The sequence below is a fragment of the Lactuca saligna genome, chromosome 5, assembly GCF_052625555.1.
Source record: "Lactuca saligna cultivar CGN05327 chromosome 5, ASM5262555v1, whole genome shotgun sequence".
NCBI lineage: Eukaryota > Viridiplantae > Streptophyta > Magnoliopsida > Asterales > Asteraceae > Lactuca > Lactuca saligna.
The window spans coordinates 245,612,722-245,633,803 of NC_136421.1; the positions used below are offsets into that span (position 1 = coordinate 245,612,722).

Consider the following 21,082-nt stretch of genomic DNA (forward strand, 5'->3'; position numbering starts at 1 on the left):
TTCTTATGCAACACCTAGAAACATGTAATGCTAATAGAATGTACTGATTTCATTCTGAATATGTATACACGCTTCAGTTGAAACACAAAATAAAAATGAAACAAAAAACACAAAATAAATAAAGTACAAAAATTATGAACATAATTTAATCAAATGGAATTTTACTAACCAGAATCGATTGACTAATCGATTGACTGGTTCAAATGGTCCAGACACCGTTTCATTTAAATTTATCACATGTAGTTCAACCACTTCAATTATAAAATTTTCTTGCACAAACATATATGTTTGAAAGAGTATGCATCTCTAAGATACGTTTGAATCATGAATTCCATGTGTAAGTTATTACATTCGCAATCTGTTCATGTGCATCTTCCAAGTTCTTCACCACTGCATGTTCCATTCATCACATTAATATCATAAATCAATATTCACAAATCGCTATATAAACCATGTAAGCTACAACTTGATCAATTAATCTACTAAAATTGTTAACTAACTAAACGCATAACCCACAATACAACAAATTTAATACCATAAATTTAAAGTGAACAACTTAACAATGGATAAAAAAATTTGAAAATAGATTCATGCACCTGAGCACAAGTGACAGTCGAAAAACACTACAATTTATGTGTAAAATCTGACAACCTAATATAATGATGAAGAATGTGATTTGTATTTCAATCATTCAAATTCCAAGAAGAACATTTGAAGTAGGGGATGCCCAATCATTTTGAACCTGAAAGATCCAGTAGCAAAATCGTACGCAATAATATAAGCATTAGATATAATTACCGAGACCCACGAATGATAAGTATGTGATGAACAAGAATAAAAGCGTAACATGATGAACAACAAGAAAAGGGGAAATCCAACACAAAAAATTGATTTGGTAAATAACAAGAGTCAAATTTAAATAAATAACAAGAATAAATTATATACCTTAATTTGGAAGTTTTGTGACTGAATCGACCAAGAATAATGAATTTCGTACATGATGAACATCATTGGATGGTTGTTGGTATCATGGTACAACATCGATGTAGAAGGTTACCAATTGGAGGTCAAAAATCATTATTCTTCATAATAGAAGTTTGAGACCCACTTCACCCCACCTGTAAATTTTTTTCTCGCCGAGAATCAAATTCGACACCCACTACTTAATGTTCGAAGGCCTATGGTTTTTTTCAAGCAAGAAGTCTCCCCGAAAACAACCTTAACCTCCTCCGTTGGTTCCTTTTAGCTGATTACAATGGATGGATTGGGAAAATGGGAAGCAACACAACCATCAAAGACTTGCTAAACATGTCGATTGATCACCATCAAACTCTTGCTAAAAAGGTCGATTCGTCACCGTTGAATTCCGTCGTGGTTTACACATAGGGGAAGGGGAGGGATCTGATTAGCCTAGACGAAAACCACGGGAATGATGGTTCACGTTAATTTCAGAGACATATCCAGATAGATCTTCCACCGGTGGACGACGTGGTTTCCAGAAGTGATGAAACATGATTTCAAACTTGATTTCTGATGATGTTGGTGGTGATGAAAGGAATCAGTAGTGATGAAACATATATTTGAACAACGAGGGATCTGATTCATGGGATTTCGAACATGATGGCTTCAAGATGGTTTGATGTACTGTCAGTTTTAGTGGTGTGTTTATGTTTCCCTGGAAGGGGATCGTCGATGGTGATACTCGGTTGAAGAAAGATATTAACACAAATATAGTCTCAATCTAAAATGAAGTTACCAAGATTACAGGCTTGAATTTTTAAATTTAATTGATTGATTTATAAGTCCTTTACCAAAATACCCTTATTTGATTAATTAATGTTTTATATTTTTGTAAATAATATTTGGCTCATATTAATCCTTACATCCACACAATATTTGTTCATCCACATTTGAACCTACCTACCTATATATATATATATATATATATATATATATATATATATATATATATATATATATATATATATGGCAAAAATGAATATACCCTTATGGGTATATAAGTTTAGGTACCCAATGCTTAAAACCGCGTAGTTTTGATTATTAATTGTTATGAATTATTATTTAGTGAATGAGTATTGGATTCTCCATATTCCCCCATTACTTTCCATAATTAGTGAACATTATAGCAAACATTATTATGAGTTTTATGAGTGTAGTTATCCACCACTATAATGAGCATTCATATCATACATCACCTTTCATCTTCTTTGTCTAGTATAAATAGTGAATATTATGTATTCTAAAGTTTGATGATTTCATCACAAGTATTGGAATAAAAGTTCTCTCTACTATCATGTCTTTCTTTACTTTATAAATAGTGAATATTATTTGATCATATTTTATAACACGTTATCAGCATGATAGAGCTCCAACTCCTTATTGTTCTTGTCATTTTTAGGTATGTATTTTTTTATAATTTTACATGTACAATGCTTACAACTTATTTTATGGAATTCTTAACTAATAATTCCTTAACATACAATTCTTAATTTTGATTTCTATTTTCATTATGGAAAACCATGCTAGAGAAAACTTTCTCTAGTTTTCATACTACTAACATGCTCTTGCAGTAGCAATATCATGAGAAAGGTTTAAAATAAATATGAATTAATCTCATGTCTTCTTATGGCTAAACAAAACAATGAGTTATTGATGAAAAATTATCAATCAATCCCGACCGGTTTTAGTACATTCCCTGAAGTGAATGCAACTCATATAATTATAATAGTCATGAGTCTAACCGATGTCGTGGAGGTTATCATAATTATCATAAAAATAACAAGATTACAAGTAACCACCAGAATTTGGAAAACAATAAAAATCCACATCCTAATGATAAAAGTGGTCAAGGCAAAAAAAAAAAATGAAAATGTTTATCACTAATGTGGAATGACTGATCATTAGTCTTGTACATGCCGCTTACCAAAGAATTTTGTTGATCTTTATTAAGATTCTCTAAAATATAAAGAAAAATATCGAAACAAATTTTATTCAAAGTGATATCAATGAAGATCAACCAAAAATGACACATTTGGATGTTGTCGATTTTCTTGTCTACCCCGAAGGGACAAGTGGTGATATGGATGGTGATTGATCAGAATAAATGTGTAGTTTTGTTTCATGACATTTATTATGTTTTTATGTCATATTCGTTTCATGAGAAATGATATCGTCACAATCTTTCCAAATTAATAAAATATGAATTTATTTCTCTAAGTCGAATGTTTCTTATGTTTTATTTATTTATTGAAAAGAAACATGGATATTCGCAAAAGAAATAATGAAGATATATTTCTTGCAGACAATGCAATAACACATAACATTTTTAATAATGAAAAGTATTTTGCTTACTTATCAATTAGATAAGAAAATGTTAATATAATAACATGTAATGCAAAAATGATTAAAGTCTCTGGAAGAGCGAATATAATATTACAACAAGCGATACTAATTACAAATTGGTGATGCATTATTTTCATCTAAATCACCAAGATTGAAGGCTCCAAGAGAGCGAATATAGTATTAACACAAGTGACAATAATTATAATTGGAGATGCATTATTTTCATCAAAATCACCAAGAAATTTATTAAGTTTTAAGGATATTCGCTCCAACGGATATCATGTTGAAACAACCAATGATGGTGATAAAGAGTATCTCAATATTACAAAAATGATATCAGATAAGAAAAGTTTTTTTGGAAAAATTCCAGTATTGTTCTCCGAATTGTACTATACAAATATTACAATGATTCATGCTATTGAAAATATTACAATGATTCATGTTATTGAAAATAAAAAAGGTATGATATTACCTTAATAGTTTGGCATGACCGGTTGGGCCATCCCGGATCAATTATGGTATGTAGAATAAATGAAACTTCAAGTGGTCATTCCTTGAAAAACCAGAAGATTTTTGAAGATAATGAATTGTGTAGCATGCTCTCAAGGAAAATTAATATTCAGTCCATCATTGAACAAAGTTGGGTATGAAAGTCTTAGTTTCTTACAAAGAATTCAAGAGGATATATATATGGACTAATTCATCCAACACCATGTGGATCATTTAGATATTTTATGGTTTTAATTGACGTGTTAACTAGATGGTCACATGTGTGCTTGTTGTCTAGTCATAATTTAGTTTTTGCAAGATTACTTGCATAAATAATTTGCCTAAGGGCACATTTTCCCAATTACCCAATTATGAAAATTTGACTTGACAATGTTGGAGAATTTACATCATAAGCTTTTAATGATTATTCCATGTCGATTAGGACAACTATTGAACATTACGTTGCATATGTTCATACACAAAATGATTTAGTTGAGTCGTTAATCAAACACTTTTAATTAATTGCAAGATCATTACTAATGCATTCTAAACTTCCTATATTGACATTGGGCATGCAATTTTACATGTAACATCACTTATATGCATAATGACAACTAGTTATCATGAGTTCTTCCCTATTCAATTGGTTTGCGGTCAGTAACCAATTATTTACCATCCAATGATGTTTGGATGTATAATTTATGTACCCATTTCTCCACCTCACTTCATAAAAATGGGTCCTCAAGAAGAATGAGAATTTATGTTGGATATGAATCTCCATCTATAGTAAAATATTTAAAATCATCAATTGGAGATTTATTTACAGCTATATTTGATGATGATTATTTTGATGAATCATATTTTCCAACATTAAGGGGAGAAATAAAGAAGCTGGAAAATAAAATCTCTTAAAAGGAATTGTCACTTTCAGTTTTAGATCCTTGTTCAAGTCAATGTGAACTTGAAATAAAAAAGATAATTCATTTACAAAATGTAGCAAATCAATTACCAGAAGCATTTACTAACCCTAAGTGGGTAACAAAGTCTCATGTACTAGCTATACTTACTCAAGTTAGAATTGATATCCCAGAAGGAAAAAAAATACAACTGCAAATGAATCTTAGGCACGCCTGAAGCGTGGAAGATCAGCAGGTTCCAAAGATAAAAATCATCAAAATGAAATGAAGCAAATATAATTGATGGTCCAAAAGAGAAAACGGAATCTCTTGAAAAGATTAATGAAGCTCTAGTAGGGCCCAATGACATAACAAAAGAAAATAAGGTACCTGAAAAATGAAAATGATGAGATCTCAATAAATTATGTCATAACAAGAATAAGATGGAACCGAAATAAGATAGATGTCGACGATAATTTTTCATATCATGTTCCGCGCGCGATTATAATCAAAATGAGGATCTTGAACCTAAATCTATTGAGTAATGTATGAATAGAAAATATTGGCCAAAATGGAAAGATGAAATAAATAAAGAGCTTAATTCTATTACGCAACGAAAAGTTTTTGGACCTGTAGTCCGTACACCAAACAGAGTAAGAACAGTGGGACACGAATGGGTATTTGTGCGCAAAAGAAACGAGAAAAATGAAGTTGTGAGATATAAAGCAATACTTGTTGCACAAGGTTTTACCTAAAGACCCGAAATCGATTATGAAGAAATGTATTCTCTGGTAGTTGATGCAATTACATTCAGTTATTTTATAAGTTTAACAACATATGCAAAACTGGAGATGTGTCTAATGGATGTATTTACCGCTTATTTATATGGTTCACTTGAAAATGATATTTATATGAAAATCACAGAAGGGTTTAAGGTGCCAGAAGCACAAACTTCTTATTCTCGTGAAGTATATTTGGTAAAATTAAATAAATCTTTGTATAGATTGAAACAATTTGGTCGTATGTGCTTCAATTGTTTTATTACATTTCTGTTGAAAGAGTGCTCTAAAAATGATCCATCAAGCTCATGTGTATTCATAAAAAGATTCATATAAGAATTTATCATAATTGATGTTATTGTAGATGATTTGAACATAAATGGAACTCCTAGAGAATTGGAAAAAGGTCACTTCTTGTTTGAAAGAAACTTTTGAAATGAATGATCTTGGTAAGATGAAATTCTATTTGGGTCTTCAAATTAAGCACAAAAAAATGGAGTTTTTGTACATTAATATCTAGAAAAGGTGCTAAAAAGGTTTTATATGAATAACTCACATCCATGAGTAACTCGAAGGTGGTAAGGCACTTAGATGCCAAAAAGGACCAATTTCTGCATCATAAAAAGCATGAAAATCTTCTTGTTCCCGAAGAACTATATCTTAGTGCTACTGGTGCACTAATATATCTTACTATTAATACAAGACCTGATAAATCTTTTGTCGTAAACTTATTAGCAAGATATAGTACTTGTCCAAAAAGAAGATATTAGAATAGAGTCAAACACATTCTTTGATATCTTTGAGGTACAATGGATATGAATTTATAATAATCAAATTCATAAAATGTGAAGTTAATTAGTTATCCAGATGCTGGATATTTATCTGATCCACACAAAGCTCGATCCCAAACTGGTTATTTATTCACTTGTGGAGGTAACACAATTTCTTGTCATTTTGTTAAACAAACTTTAGTTGCTACTTATTCTAACCATGCAGAGATTATAGAAATTTATAAGGCAAGTCATGAATGTATTTGGTTAAGAACTTTAACTCAATACATTTGCAAGAATTGTGGTCTAACTTCTAATAGGGATGTTCCAACCATACTATATGAAGATAATACAACTTGTATAGCTCCATTCAAGGAAGGATTTATCAAAGGAGATAGAACCAAGCATATATCACCAAAGTTTATTTTACTCATGATCTTCAGAAAGAGTGTGACATCAACATCTAGAAAATTCAATCCAGTAACAACTTTCCTGATTGGTTTACTAAAGCACTTCCTACATCGAAATTTGAAAAGATGGTATGAAACATTGTTATGCGGTGCTTCAAGAAAATCAAGTGATGTGCTAATCAGGGGGAGTTGGAAACATATTGTACTCTTTTCCTTAGTTATGTTTTTCCACTGGGTTTTGTTAACAAGGTTTTTAACGAGGCAATTGTTTCCAAAATCTATTAATAATCATGTACTCTTTTTCCTTAACAAAGGGTTTTTCCCATGAGGTTTTACCGATTAAGGTTTTAACGAGGCATGATACAATCGTCATTCAAGGGGGAGTGTTATGAATTATTATTTAGTGAATGACTATTGGATTCTCCATATTCCCCCATTACTCTCCATAATTAGTGAACATTATAGAAAAACATTATTATGAGTTTTATGAGTGTAGTTATCCACCACTATAATGACCATTCGTATCATACATCACCTTTCATCTTCTTTGTCCAGTATAAATAGTGAATATTATGTATTGTAAAGTTTGATGATTTCATCACAAGTATTGGAATAAAAGTTCTGTCTACTATCATGTCTTTCTTTACTTTATAAATAGTGAATATTATTTGATCATATTTTATAACATTAATTTAATTTTCAGAAAAAAAAAAGATAATTCCCTGGAAAAAACAAATGATACATACTGATTTGTTTCTTTAATTTCATGAAAACATCGATCTCTACCTTCCTTGATCTTTGACTCCTTAACGTAATCATCCTTCTGAAAGGAAACACAATTTGCTTTGTGGCTTCTACTTCAGCTTTGACGATTACACAAAGACCATTAAAAAAATGTTCAACAAATTAGATATTGTCACACACATTTCAGAAACTTCCCTGAAATAGGAGGTTGAACAAATCAAAATCATAGGTTCAAGAAATCGAAAATCATAGAATTCGGCTCAAAAATCGACTTGGTTAGCCTATAACTGGGAAAAGAAATTCGTGTTGATATTATAAAGTTTGTTTGAATAAAAATCGATATGTAGGTTCTTATTTGTTTTTATTCAATGTATAGAGACATGACAGACGCATGTAAGGTGTTCGATGAAACAACTGAGAGAGATCTTGTTGCCTATATATATCTGATAATTGGATACATTCAAACCACTGATCATCTTGCTTGTGGAGGCTTTGCTATTGTTCAGCATATGCAAATTGAAAACCTAAAACCAAACAAGTCACTTTATTGAGTTTTCCACAAACAACAACACGAGTTACGACACAAGAAGGTCAAAGATTTGGTTTAATTACTTTGGAAAATAGGATTATAACTTGTGTGAGTTTGTGGTTATTATGGGTGGGTAAGAGCATCCATGGTTATATGTTTGGACATAGAGTTCAACTGCATGTGGTGGTCATGTTATATTCTATTCAATCTCTTTTCAACTTTTTCTTTGTTTTTGTTAAATTTCATAAAATGTTGCATTTTCGAATAAACCATTCATCGTCTTAAAATTCTTTTAAGAATTGGTCATGTTGCTCACCCTCACATATCCAAATTCAATGGCTTGCAGTTCTTCCTCTAGTTTTATGAATTAGAGATCCATAATCATTGTAACTATATACCCAACAGATCCAGGGAACAAACAGACTAAATAACCCTCAGGGGTAAAATAACTTGGTTTTTTGTTTACCTTATATATATATATATATATATATATATATATATATATATATATATATATATATATATATATATAAGAGAGAGAGAGAGGTTCAAGTATTCTAACTAATTATTGTGTTGATATAGGAATCGTTGTGAATCAATCATTTTAAAAGGGTAATTATGTAATTTTACATTCAATTAATATTTTTAATTAAATTAATATCCATAATTAAAATCCTTTTTTATGGAAACGAACATATCCCTACCGATGACCACCAAGTTCTCGTTCTCTATTTATGAAGGCTGATCTCGGTGGCAAAACATAACCCCTAGAGGCAGATCCTTCGTCATCTTCAAAATGGGTCTAATTTCCATCATAAAAGGGAACTGGAAAAGGACCTGGATCACAAACTGGAACACTGGTGAGATTTTTTAAATCTATTGCTTATAGATTCAATCTTTTTCATCTCCTCCGACAACATCGTCAGCTTCATCATCCGTTGCAGGAATCAGTCTGCCTTCGTCTTTTAAGACCTTACACCAACAATCACCAAATGTATATCCGAGAATGCTATTCTTAAGAATTTAATTCATTTTGATGACATTCTGTTAGAATATATACAATTCTATTAAAATGTATGAGCCTGTAAGAATATTTAAGATGACATTCTATTAGAATACGTACAATTCTATTAAAATGTATCCTTCTGTAATAATATTTATGAATTTGTATTTCAGTTTAAATGTGTATGAATATATTTGAATGCCCTTATTATTCTATTTCAGGTTCAAGAATTTTATTATTATTCATTAATATTTTAATAGAATAACATTCTAAAAAACAATATCATAGAATATCATTCTAACAGAATAACATTCCGACATAATTAAAATTAAATTAATTAAAAATATCATAATTCAAAATTAAGATAATAAAACATCTCTTAAAATCCGAAAATTTCCTTTTTAAATGTTTTTCCTAATTTAAAAGTAATGGAAATGTACATTTTTATCCTTCGTTAAACTAAATGGTATTACTCTGTTTTATTTTAATTTAATAATATGGATATTTATCTTTTTTAAAATAACTAAAATTATTGGTCCACAATCATTTCTACATCTACACAATAATTAGTTTGAATACAATAACTTAAGAGCGCGCACACACACACACACACACACATATATATATATATATATATATATATATATATATATATATATATATATATATATATACGATTAGAGATGAGCATAGGAGGGTACTCACCTCTTTTGGTGAGAATCGGAACCGTCGGTTCCTAGAAAGTTAGAACCGGAACCGCTCTAGGTAGTTCTTAAATTTTTGGAACTAGTCCCGGAACCAGCGGTTTCGATTTCTGGAGCGGGTAACCTGGTTACATTAATTCTGTTAACTTTTGTTGATAAAACCGCAATTTAGTTCGATCAAAATCGAATCAATTCGGACCAAGGACGGACAAAATCGGACAAATATCTTCTAAATCGGTCTACGTAACACACACATATTTATTTGATATATATATATAAACCAGTTTTGGCGGGTACCCAACAGGTAGCGGTTCCACAACTTTAGGAACCGGAACTGAAACCGTTTAAGGTGGTTCCTATTAGAGAACCGACAAATTCCGAGACGGTTCCGGTTCCAATGCTCATCTCTAGGTGAGATCCGTTGAGAACTTATGGTTTCTTGAGAACCCGAGAACTAAAGGTAGAACGTTATATCAAAATTAACTCATTAAGGGTATGATTGTCATCTTACAAATCTCATTTAATGTTTAATTTTTTATGTTATTGGAAATATTAATAAAAATATCCAAAATTTTACATAAATAATCAAAAGTTTGTTTTTTTTAAATATATATTTTTTATTTTTTTAAAACTGAAGATTTTTTTTAAAACATGATTTTAAAAAAAAATGATTTTTTTTAAATTGCAATTATTTAAGAACAACATATTTTTAAAAATAAGTAATTTAAAAAACTGCAATACTTTAAAGAAACTTTAATATTTTTAACAAGAAAAATTAACGATTTATATATATATATATATATATATATATATATATATATATATATATATATATATATATATATATATATATATGTTCTTATGTGCTAATAAACATATTTTTTATACTATAATATTTGTATGTCAATCATAAAAAAAAAAAAAAAAAAAAAAAAAAAAAAAAAAAAAAAAAAACTCATTTTTATTTAGTAATCTATAACCACAACAATAGTACAAATATATTATTCGGTATAAAATAAAATATAAAAACAAAAAATGCTACAAATTTTCAAAGCGTTTTCATGTTTTCGTGTCAAGATGTACAAATTTTCTTCAATTTATCACTTTTCACATCTTCAATATTTTCCACAAATTTTTCCAAATCTACAAGAAAATTAAAAGAAAAAAATGATTAATGCAAGAACACTCACAAAAATTAATATTTATATATCATGTAATATTCACATGTGACTATATAATGTGATATTCACATGTGATTGTATCTTTTAAGATTCATATGTGAAATTCATAAGAAAAGTTTAAAAAAATAATGAAAAACACTCACACAAAATGCATATGTGAATATAGACGTAATGCATATATATTATTTACATGTGATTCATACATGATTTACATGTGAATCACATGTAATTCATGTGATTCACTTGTGAATTGCATGTGATTCATACGTGAATTACATGTGATTTATATGTGCATCACATATGATTCATATATAAATCACATATTATTTATGTGTGTTTCACTTGTGATTTACACGTGAATCACATGTAATTAATATGTGATTCACTTGTGATTTACATATGAATCACATGTAATTCATGTGATTTACTTGTGAATTGCATGCGATTCATACGTGAATTACATGTTATTTATATGTGCATCACATATGATTCATATATGAATCACATATAATTTATGTGTGATTCACTAGTGATTTATATGTGAATCACATGTAATTCATATGTGATTTACATGTGATTCATACGTGAATTACATGTGATTCATACGTGAATTACATGTGATTCATACATGAATTACATGTGAATCACATGTAATTCATGTGATTAACTTTTGAACTGCATGTGATTCATACGTGAATTACATATGATTTATATGTGCATCACATTTGATTCGTATGTGATTCACACGTGATTTACTTACAACCATCACACCATGATTTAGACAAATACGAAAATTTAAGAATAAATTCAACCTAACTTAAAAAGTTTAGATAAAAGTTAATTAAACAACAGTTGGGGCATGCATCTGATTTGTAGGGAGTCAAAACAACATTTTAGTGATGAGTATAGAGAGTAAAAGAATAAATTTTCGTTGATGTTCTCAAATATAGAATAAAGCAAATGAAAGGCTCCTAGAAACTATATTCATTACCTTGATCTAGATTTTGGAAAGTCATAAATTTCATTATCTGCAAAATGAGCTTTGTATAAGGAAACATAAATTTACTCAGTAGAAGGTAAAATGAGTAGTAAGCAGTCTTGTATTGAACAATCCTACTATGACTGCATCAACAGGACAAGGGAATAGATTAGAAAAATGTAAGATTTGGATAGATAGACTAAAGACAAAAGTTAAAGGTGGTTTGGTTTCTTACTTATGTAATGAATACTTTGACAGATATTTCTCTCCTCAAGTGTAGTAATCAAATCAATCATCTGTATAGAGGTTGTTTGAAATTCTATGTGTGCTTAAAAGTACAATATATTAGTTAGTTGTACGTAACTATTGAAAAAGTAAAGTATGTGAAGAAGATAAAGAAAAGTAATTAGCAACCTCGTTGAACATGTCAACTAAGTCAATGTAATATGACTTTTCATGGAAATGTTTCTTGAGAATTCTTGGAATATGGTTGCAAAGAATTATCCCATCATTTTCAGCAATCATACCAACCTAGAATCAACTTTCACTATTTTAGATATCATATAATGAAATGAAAAGCAAGTATTATATTAGAAAAATAGAACATTATATCATTGTTGTTTGTAGAGTTGCAACTTGGGTAATCTGAAACCCACAAGGTTGACCTCTGTGGGTATGAGACTCGTCCGTGATGTCATCAAGCACAAGGACGTATGCTTGAAGCTGCCAATATTTAAAACAGTGGACTTCAATTAGTATATATCATGCAATTGAAATGAAAGGAAAACAACTCAACTACCATTCTCTTAATTCTCTGAAATATACTCTTGGAGAATAGTTGTACAGTTGCATAAATAATAACCAAGAAATTCTTATCGATCAAAAGAGAAACATTTATGAAGGAACATATTTATACAAAATCAAAAACTAACTTACTGAATTGGAAGGTGCTGTTTGTTTTTTGGAAAAAAAACATCTTTAGACATCTTATTGCTGTGCGACGCAGCACACGCGCAACACTTTTCAACTCACAACTGTTGTTTTTCAGAAGTCTTCGGATTAAAAAACTTTTGTGCGTGTTCTTCTTGGCGCAACATTTGTTTTGCCTCTTCCTACCTCTTCCAACCTCTTCTTCTTTTTTTTTCTTGCTAAAATATTGATTATATATTGCTGAAATCTTATTTCACATTTTTTTCGTTTTTTTTGTTTATTTTTGTTGATTTTTTTTTCTTTTTTCTTTATATTGAATAATAATAATTTGTTGACGAAATATCATTATTTTATGCTAAAATATCTTTACTTTTTTTTTGTTAAATTATTATTATTTTTTTGCTAAAGTATTATAAATTCTTGCCGAAATGTCATACATTATTAAATTTTCGGTATTAAAAAACTATTTTTGGATTATAAAATCAGTTTATTTTTATTTTTTAATATCTGCAGCAGCATGCAGATGTTAAAAAAAAAAAAAAAAAAACACGCTTCTTATTATAGTCTGCAGTTGTTTGGTCCACCTCTTCTACTGCAGATGGTTACAGAGGTGGTCCGCAGACTTTATGATTTTTACTTCAAAAAAACAAACAACACCGAAGTATAATATCAAAAGTTTGAACTCATAAATCGAGAAAGGCTAGAATAAGGTTATATATAACCTACCTGAAGACCAAATTCAAAAGATGATACTATTTGAAACATAAAGCGAAAGTAGAGAGCAAAAAGCAAACTAAAAAAGACGTTAAGTTTACAGTGACATGAAATTTAGATTTAGATATAGATGTAAGATATGGAATTGGAACTGGAATTCCGAATTTCGAAAGATGAAGGAAAGCAAACATTAAATCAAAATCATTAAATGTTTTCATTTAAAGATTTAAATATTTATATAATAATACCTTTCTCTCATGCGATCTTGTGAAATGGGGTGCACTGCATTCTCTTTCATTTCATCGTATACACCATCATAATCAAACATGGATGGATCTTCCTCTAAGGATTTCTTATGTTGCTCCTCTACCTACACAAGAAACATGATAAGATAAAAGGAAAAGGAAAAAGGCCAAATGGTAATTTTGTTTCCATGGATGACTTACATCTTTGAGAGCCTTGTTTTTGCTGGCTTGTCTAGAAATTTCTCTCTCTCTATGTCATCTTCATCATCTTTACCTAAACCAGGTGTTGGAGGCCAAGGAGGTTTGGTAGGTTGCTTCTTTTGTTGGGAGGACTAGACTCTAAGGTTTAATTTGCACTTCATTTTACTTCCTATTCCTGCAACGGAAATGATAAATCATGGAATGTTTTTTGGGTTTAAGCCAAATTAGGGCAAGCATATTTGGAATAGCAGTATGAGAGATTCATGATTATAGAACACTTGAAACAATTTAAAGCATTATCAATTGATCAACTTTGGAATTTAAAAGACTGTATTTCACAGTTTCACCAAATTGTTTATGTATTTCACAGTGACATAAGCATAAACATATATAAATGAAAACATTTAAAGATGTTTTCTACGGATTAAATTACTGTATTTCACATAGAACTTTAAAAGAGTGTATTTCACATAGAACTAAAAACGAATAGGAAGATCATCCATCTCCTACGTCATAAAATCAATTAAATATAAAAAGTCGATACGGATTACAACTTTCTAGTACTAAAATTGGAAAGCAAACAATACACATATTTATGTAGCGTAAGGATATGATATAAATAAAAAACAAGGTACTATATGAGGTTGAGTAGAGTCAGTGGAAGGTGATAAAAGTGAAGATGGATAATTAGGGAAAAGATTTGTCACCTTGTCAAGAGTACCTTGTTGATGCACCACAAAATGATTTAGGTTTTCGATGAACACTTCTGCAATCGAAGATGAACACGACCGGCACCGATCTCTTAGATCGTAGATTATTCATCGATGATTTGGAGATGAATGACGCTGGATTGGTAGTAGTCTGCAAAAGGTAGATGTGGTTGATCAAGAGAGGAGGGACGAAGAGGGAAGAAATACGATGAAGAAGATGATGTGAAAGAAGGGGGAGAGAGAGAGAGAGAGAGAGAGAGAGAGAGAGAGAGAGAGAGAGATGTAAATGAAAGGTTTAATTAGGGAATTAAAATAATTCCTGAAATGCCCTTGATTCATTTCAATTTCTTTACCCCCCATGTCTTATATTTTTTTAACTATTTACAAAAATACCACAAAACATCTTCATCGTCTATTATTTTGATCTAACGACCCTCGTTTGGTTCTCGGGTTCTCATGAAACTATAAGTTCTCAAATGATTATTCCTCTCTCTCTCTCTGTGTGTGTGTATATATATATATATATATATATATATATATATATATATATATATATATATATATATATGGGTGAGATCAGTTGAGAACTCATAGTTTCCCGAGAACCCGAGAACTAAAAGTGGAGTGTTAGATCAAAATAAATTTGTTAAGAGCATGATCGTAATCTTTTCAATTTCATTTAATGTTTATTTATTTTTTGTTATTGTAAATATTAATAGAGATGTCTAAAAAATTACATAATAAATTAAATTTTCGGATTTTAAAAAAAATACTATTTTCAATTAAAAAAAATAGTAATTTTCAGTTTTTTTTTTTTTTTTTTTTTTTTTTTTTTTTTTTTTTTTTTTTTTTAAGTTCAGATTTTTTTAATTTTTTATAGAAAACATGAATTTTTGAATTTTTTTTTTTTAAAAAACTATAAGTTTTATTCTAAAAGCATTTAAAAATCAATAAAATTAAAAAAAAACTGAAATATTTAAAAAATACTATAACTTTTTAACCAAAGAAATAAACATTTTTAGTACATTGATGCATATTTTTACAAATGTATATATATGCGTATTTCATATACTATAATATTTGAGAGGAAATCATAAGAAAACTCATTTTATTTACTAATTTATAAATACAATACAATAAGTATTTTATTCGATACAATATAAAATATAAAAAACAAAAGAATACTATAAAATTTCAAAGCATTTTCATGTCTTCGTGTCAATATTTTTATATATATATTTTTTTAATTTATCATTTTTCACATCTTCAATATTCATCACAATTTCTTCCAAATCTACAAAAAAAAATATATAAATAAATTGATTGATGCAAAAACACTCACAAAAATACAAATGTGATTTATATGTAAATCACATGTAATTCATATGTGAATCACATGTAATTCATATGTGAATAACATGTGATATAAATGTGAATCATATTTGAATTACATCTGATTTACATGTGAATCACATGTAATTCATATGTGAATTACATGTCATTTATATGTGTATCACATGTGATTCATATGTGATTTACATGTGAATTATATGTAATTCATATATGAATTACATGTGATTTACATATGAATCACATGTAATTCATATGTGAATCACCAAGTTAGTATGTGAAAAATATGTACATGTATATATACTAAATTAGTAAACAACTATGTGAAAAAAAATACGTACATGTATATATACCAAGTTAGTATCTATATAGTTTCATATTTTAATCGTTGGTCACCAAATGGATCAATATCATTATCTAAAGCATCCTTTATGTTTGATTCTTCATACAGGGATGATTCTTCTGTTTAATCATCTTCGAGCTCCATAATGTTGTTCTAATGCAAAATGGTTAGATATTAGATTACAATCAGAACATGATAGTTGATGCAATAAAGATGAGAATTCAAATCCCAGATAAAAACTTTTATGGCAGCCAACAAACTAACCTTCAAATCCCAGATAAAAACTTTTATGGCAGCCAACAAACTAACCTTCTACCTGCCTTTTTCTTTTAACATACTTTAACATCTTTGGGTGATTTTGGGAAATTCAACTCTTCCAACTATATAAAAAGTAGAAAACAATTCAATTGCAATATAAAAACTCTAAAACTCACAAATTGACTTTATATTTCCTTTTCAAAATTACCTTATTGATATGACACATATTCTTGAAAGTGTTTGCCTTTAGTAAGAAACCCATGGTCGTGTTGCTTTTGTTCCGTCATTTTCAGTAGCATTTAGTTTTAGATTTCTAATTTGCTTTTCAAAGTTCATCCATTCATTTGATTTATATATATATATATATATATATATATATATATATATATATATATATATATTTAAAATTAATAAGTATGAGGCTAGTGCCATTGAAGATAATAATATGTTTAATTACACTTCATGAACCGACCATTCCGTCAGCAATCTTTACTTTAATTTCAAATACAAATTAGATTTTTATTCCAACCTAGATTGGATGGAAATCAAACTAAACTTGTAATATTCACTAAAATAGCTCTTAAGCAGCTACATCATATAGATAAATATTGTTAAGAATCAAATTAATCAAATTATATATTATTTATCTACCATAAAGCGTAACTTTATATGAATTTTTAGTAAATTCTCTCAGCAGTGGATACAGAATGAAGAAACACAACAATGACTATTATAATACCATTGCTGCCACGATCCAACTTCAAAAAATCAGAATAAATTGAAATTAGAAATCAATCAACAAATACCTTAGCTTAGAAAAATGCGAGATAAACTCACTAAAATCCAATTTATAATAGAAAGTTGAAATCATATACAAATAAAAAAACAAACTCTTGCAGACAGTCGATATGGAAGAAAGAGATGAAAGTGGTGACTAAACCGGATCGATGTAGGAGAGAAATAGAGAGATCTCTGGTGATGAATGTGTGACGACCGGAGGAAGAAGTGATAAATCTAATAATAAAGTATCGTGCAATGATTGATCAGAGTAGAAGGAGTCCATTAACGATTCACCATTGCTCTTAATCGATCGATCCAAATTTGGAATCGATTATTAGTGAATTAGCTAAATCGGAAATTGGCTGCGGAGAGATTCATCGGAAGGAGGAGAACGATAGTGGGGAGTTAGTCGTGATTTTTGAAAAAACTGAGAGACGAGAGAGAAAGGGAGAAAGAAGACATGTATATGTTTGTGAGATAGATAATGAGTTTTTTAATATGTTAAATTGAATATTATAGATATATTTTTAATTTCTAATACGACCTTGTGATTATTTATAAAACGTCTAAGATACATTGAAACAAGAGATAATTACAAGTATGCCATGATCAAAATCATTCAATATTTTGATCTAATGTTCTACTTTTAATCATCGGATTCTCGGGAAACTTTAAGTTCTCAAATGACCATTTCTCTTTTTATATATATATATATATATATATATATATATATATATGAAATTTTTACCAAAATAAAAATAATACGAAAGAGTGTGACTAGATCCACTAAAAAAACTCTATAACAAAAGGTAAAATAAAAAGGAAGTGAATTTTGCACGTTGTATGAATATTTTAATGTTACGTTTCCACTTTCCTATACGATTCCAGCCACTTTCTTGGTGGCGGCCGGTAGGGGGCGGCTCAACCCTCATATAACAAGTTGACACCAACACAAGCCAAGCCACCCACTCAACAGTCAACACGCTTCTGTTTCTGTTCAGATTTCAGATCCAACAACACAATGAGTATGAGAATGCAAACTTTAAGCGAAGAAGTAGAGTACAACTGGACCGCCGATCGCCGTCCCGGCCGTGATATCGTTATCGCAGTTGATCATGGCCCTAAATCCAAACACGCCTTCGATTGGGCACTCCTCCACTTCTGCCGCCCCGGCGACACCCTTCACCTTGTCCACGCCGTCTCCAGTAAGTGCAATTTTCCTAATTTCTCTTCGTTTAGCGTTTCAAGTTCAATACACAGAGTAGATCACTACCTATCACTAAAATTTTCCTAATTTCTCTTCGTTTTCGATTTTTTTGATTGATACTGGTTGTTGTGATTAGGTTTAAAGAACAATATCGTTTATGATGTAACGCAGACGTTAATGGAAAAACTATCTTTGGAGGCCGTGAAGGTTGCTATGGTGAGTAATTTTTTTACCGCTTATTCTTAAGATAATTTCGCTTGTGGATTTGTGTTCTTACATGATTGTAGTTATTAAATCTATGATGTTTTATGTGTACTTAATGATGATCTTCTTATTAGTTACAGAGTTTATATGTATATGTTAGTTGAATAAAAGAACAACTCCTAGTATCAATATATACTCCATCAATTCCAAATTGGAGATGCATGATTTGCAAATGCCAGTTATTGAAATTAGGGGGAAGACTTTAGGAAGACCTTCTTTTCAAGTGAAGTGGGGGACTATAAAAGATTTTATAAATTGTGATAAATCTTGGGACTCTGGCATTTCACATGTTGACTTTTTGACATCTAAGTTTGTGGAAGAAATCGTCTCTTTACTAATTTAAAATTGTATGATTCTGAAAACCCTAATCCACCAACTCCTAAATAGTTTGAAGGAGTATTTAGTGCCTGTGACCCCAGCTGTCTTAGATATATAAACACATATGATAACTCAATACATGTGATGAAGTTGTTATCAAGATTTTCATATGTATAAAATTCACCTCTTCTCTCTAGCTGGAGTTCATTAAATAGGGCATTATCCTATGGCAAACCCTGGATTTTAAAAGCCAAAAGTATATGCTTTCGATGAAAACTTACTCTATTTTTCCAATCTATGGAAATCTTATCATGTAACTTTATCTTTTTTTCTACAAAAACAACGAGACACATGTTTGTTCAAAATGTACAGAATGCGATTTTGAGTTATAATGTATACGCCCATAGATAATAATATAATATTCTGTAAACAACTTGTTGCATTTATAACTTTATTATTATAATTTCTGATTTTGTAACAATTTTTAAAATTCTATTTGAGCAGGTAAAAACAGTGACACGAATAGTTGAAGGAGATGCGGGGAAGGCAATTTGCAAGGAAGCAGAAAAAGTGAAGCCAATAGCTGTTGTCATGGGTACAAGAGGCCGCAGCCTAATGCAAAGGTAATTATGAATAATTAATATTTAAAAAATATTGATTGTCTTAATAGATTAGGCCAGCTTTTGGCTTAATCCATTAAGTCATTATTATTATTGTTATGTTGTTATTGTTAACCAATTTGTTTTTCATGTCTTCAGTGTATTACAAGGAAGTGTAAGCGAGTATTGTTTCCACAATTGCAAATCAGCACCTGTAATAATTGTTCCTGGCATAGGTATGAGATTTCAATTCTTTTTCATTATTTTTAAATTGTTGTAAAAATGGGTTTCTGAATGAATTTATTATATAAAACAGTAGAAGCTGGGGAAGAATCAGTGGTTCCGATGGACTAGAGATCATTTTAGTAATGGTCGTGAAGTGGTAGATGGTGATTTCTTGCTCAAATTGATTGTTTTTCATTCTTAATTTGTACATTATGTGTGTTGTATTCATTTTGTAATATTTTATATTCTAATATTCTTATTTTTGGTTCTGTAATATTATTATTCTAATATAGTGGAAGACCATTTTATAAATAAATGCAACTTCTTTATAACAAAGTTAGTATCTAGAGTAAATTGCATTTTTGGTCCCTGAGTATAGCTGATTTTAGCAATTCTAGTCTCATTTTTTTGGGTGTAGTTTTGGTTATTGTTCAAAGTAAAATGATTGTTTTTGCTACCTAAGTGTAGCTGATTTTGCAATTTTGGTACCAAAAATAGTCCTTTTATATGGAACATGGATGAATAAAAGTGTTACAAAAACTTCAAATAGGGATCGAAATTGCAAAAGAAAACTTTTGAGGACCAAAATTGAAAAAACCAGTTAAACCTAGGGACCAAAAATGTAACTTGCTCTTAAATCTAAAACCAGATTCTGATGGGAAAACAAGAGGAAGTGGTAATTAAAATGGTCCTAAAATATCTCTGGTTAAGAGGCTGACTGATATCCACACTTTTGGCAAGAGAATCTTGTTGTGTAATTTTGGTGTTATTATTCCATGCAATTGCATTATGTGAAGCAGAAAAATTCAAAGGAATAAATCTGTGGCTGTTGGAGTGGGCCTAAAGGAAAAAGGTTATATGGAATATCACAATCGAGTGAGGCAAACAAAATCAAGTAGATCTTGGTATGGATCAGGCCGGATCCACCCGTCATTGTTACATTTGGGTTGAAAACGATCGAAAGCTGCGGCTCTTAGACGCCCCAAGACCAAGTATATGCAACCATATTCATACGCAGTTTTCATGGTCCCCCTTGTCTTTCTGTTCATTTAACCGATTAACAAGGATATTAGTTCACTGTATATACTACA

At 29.8% G+C, this 21,082-nt stretch overlaps 1 protein-coding gene and 1 long non-coding RNA gene across 3 annotated transcripts; one reads left to right on the forward strand and one right to left on the reverse strand.

Moving 5' to 3' along the window:
- Positions 1-10,695: 10,695 nt before the first annotated feature.
- LOC144998276 (uncharacterized) lies at positions 10,696-14,098 on the reverse strand. The gene is made up of 5 exons (XR_013660224.1): positions 13,938-14,098; positions 13,740-13,861; positions 12,083-12,570; positions 11,860-11,990; positions 10,696-10,830 (listed from the first exon to the last, which is right to left on the reverse strand). It is a non-coding gene; the product is annotated as an uncharacterized LOC144998276 (long non-coding RNA).
- A 4,166-nt stretch (positions 14,099-18,264) lies between these two features.
- RD2 (Adenine nucleotide alpha hydrolases-like superfamily protein) lies at positions 18,265-20,307 on the forward strand. 2 transcript variants are annotated; one of them, XM_078995462.1, is made up of 5 exons: positions 18,265-18,583; positions 18,722-18,801; positions 19,672-19,790; positions 19,926-20,002; positions 20,086-20,307. In XM_078995462.1, exons 1-5 carry the CDS (start codon positions 18,400-18,402, stop codon positions 20,118-20,120), a joined length of 495 nt encoding a protein of 164 aa, XP_078851588.1. In that variant the 5' UTR covers positions 18,265-18,399; the 3' UTR covers positions 20,121-20,307. The 2 variants fall into 2 exon arrangements, with proteins under 2 accessions (XP_078851588.1, XP_078851587.1); XM_078995461.1 differs by having other exon boundaries at positions 18,267-18,583; positions 20,083-20,307.
- The last annotated feature ends 775 nt before the right edge of the window (positions 20,308-21,082 follow it).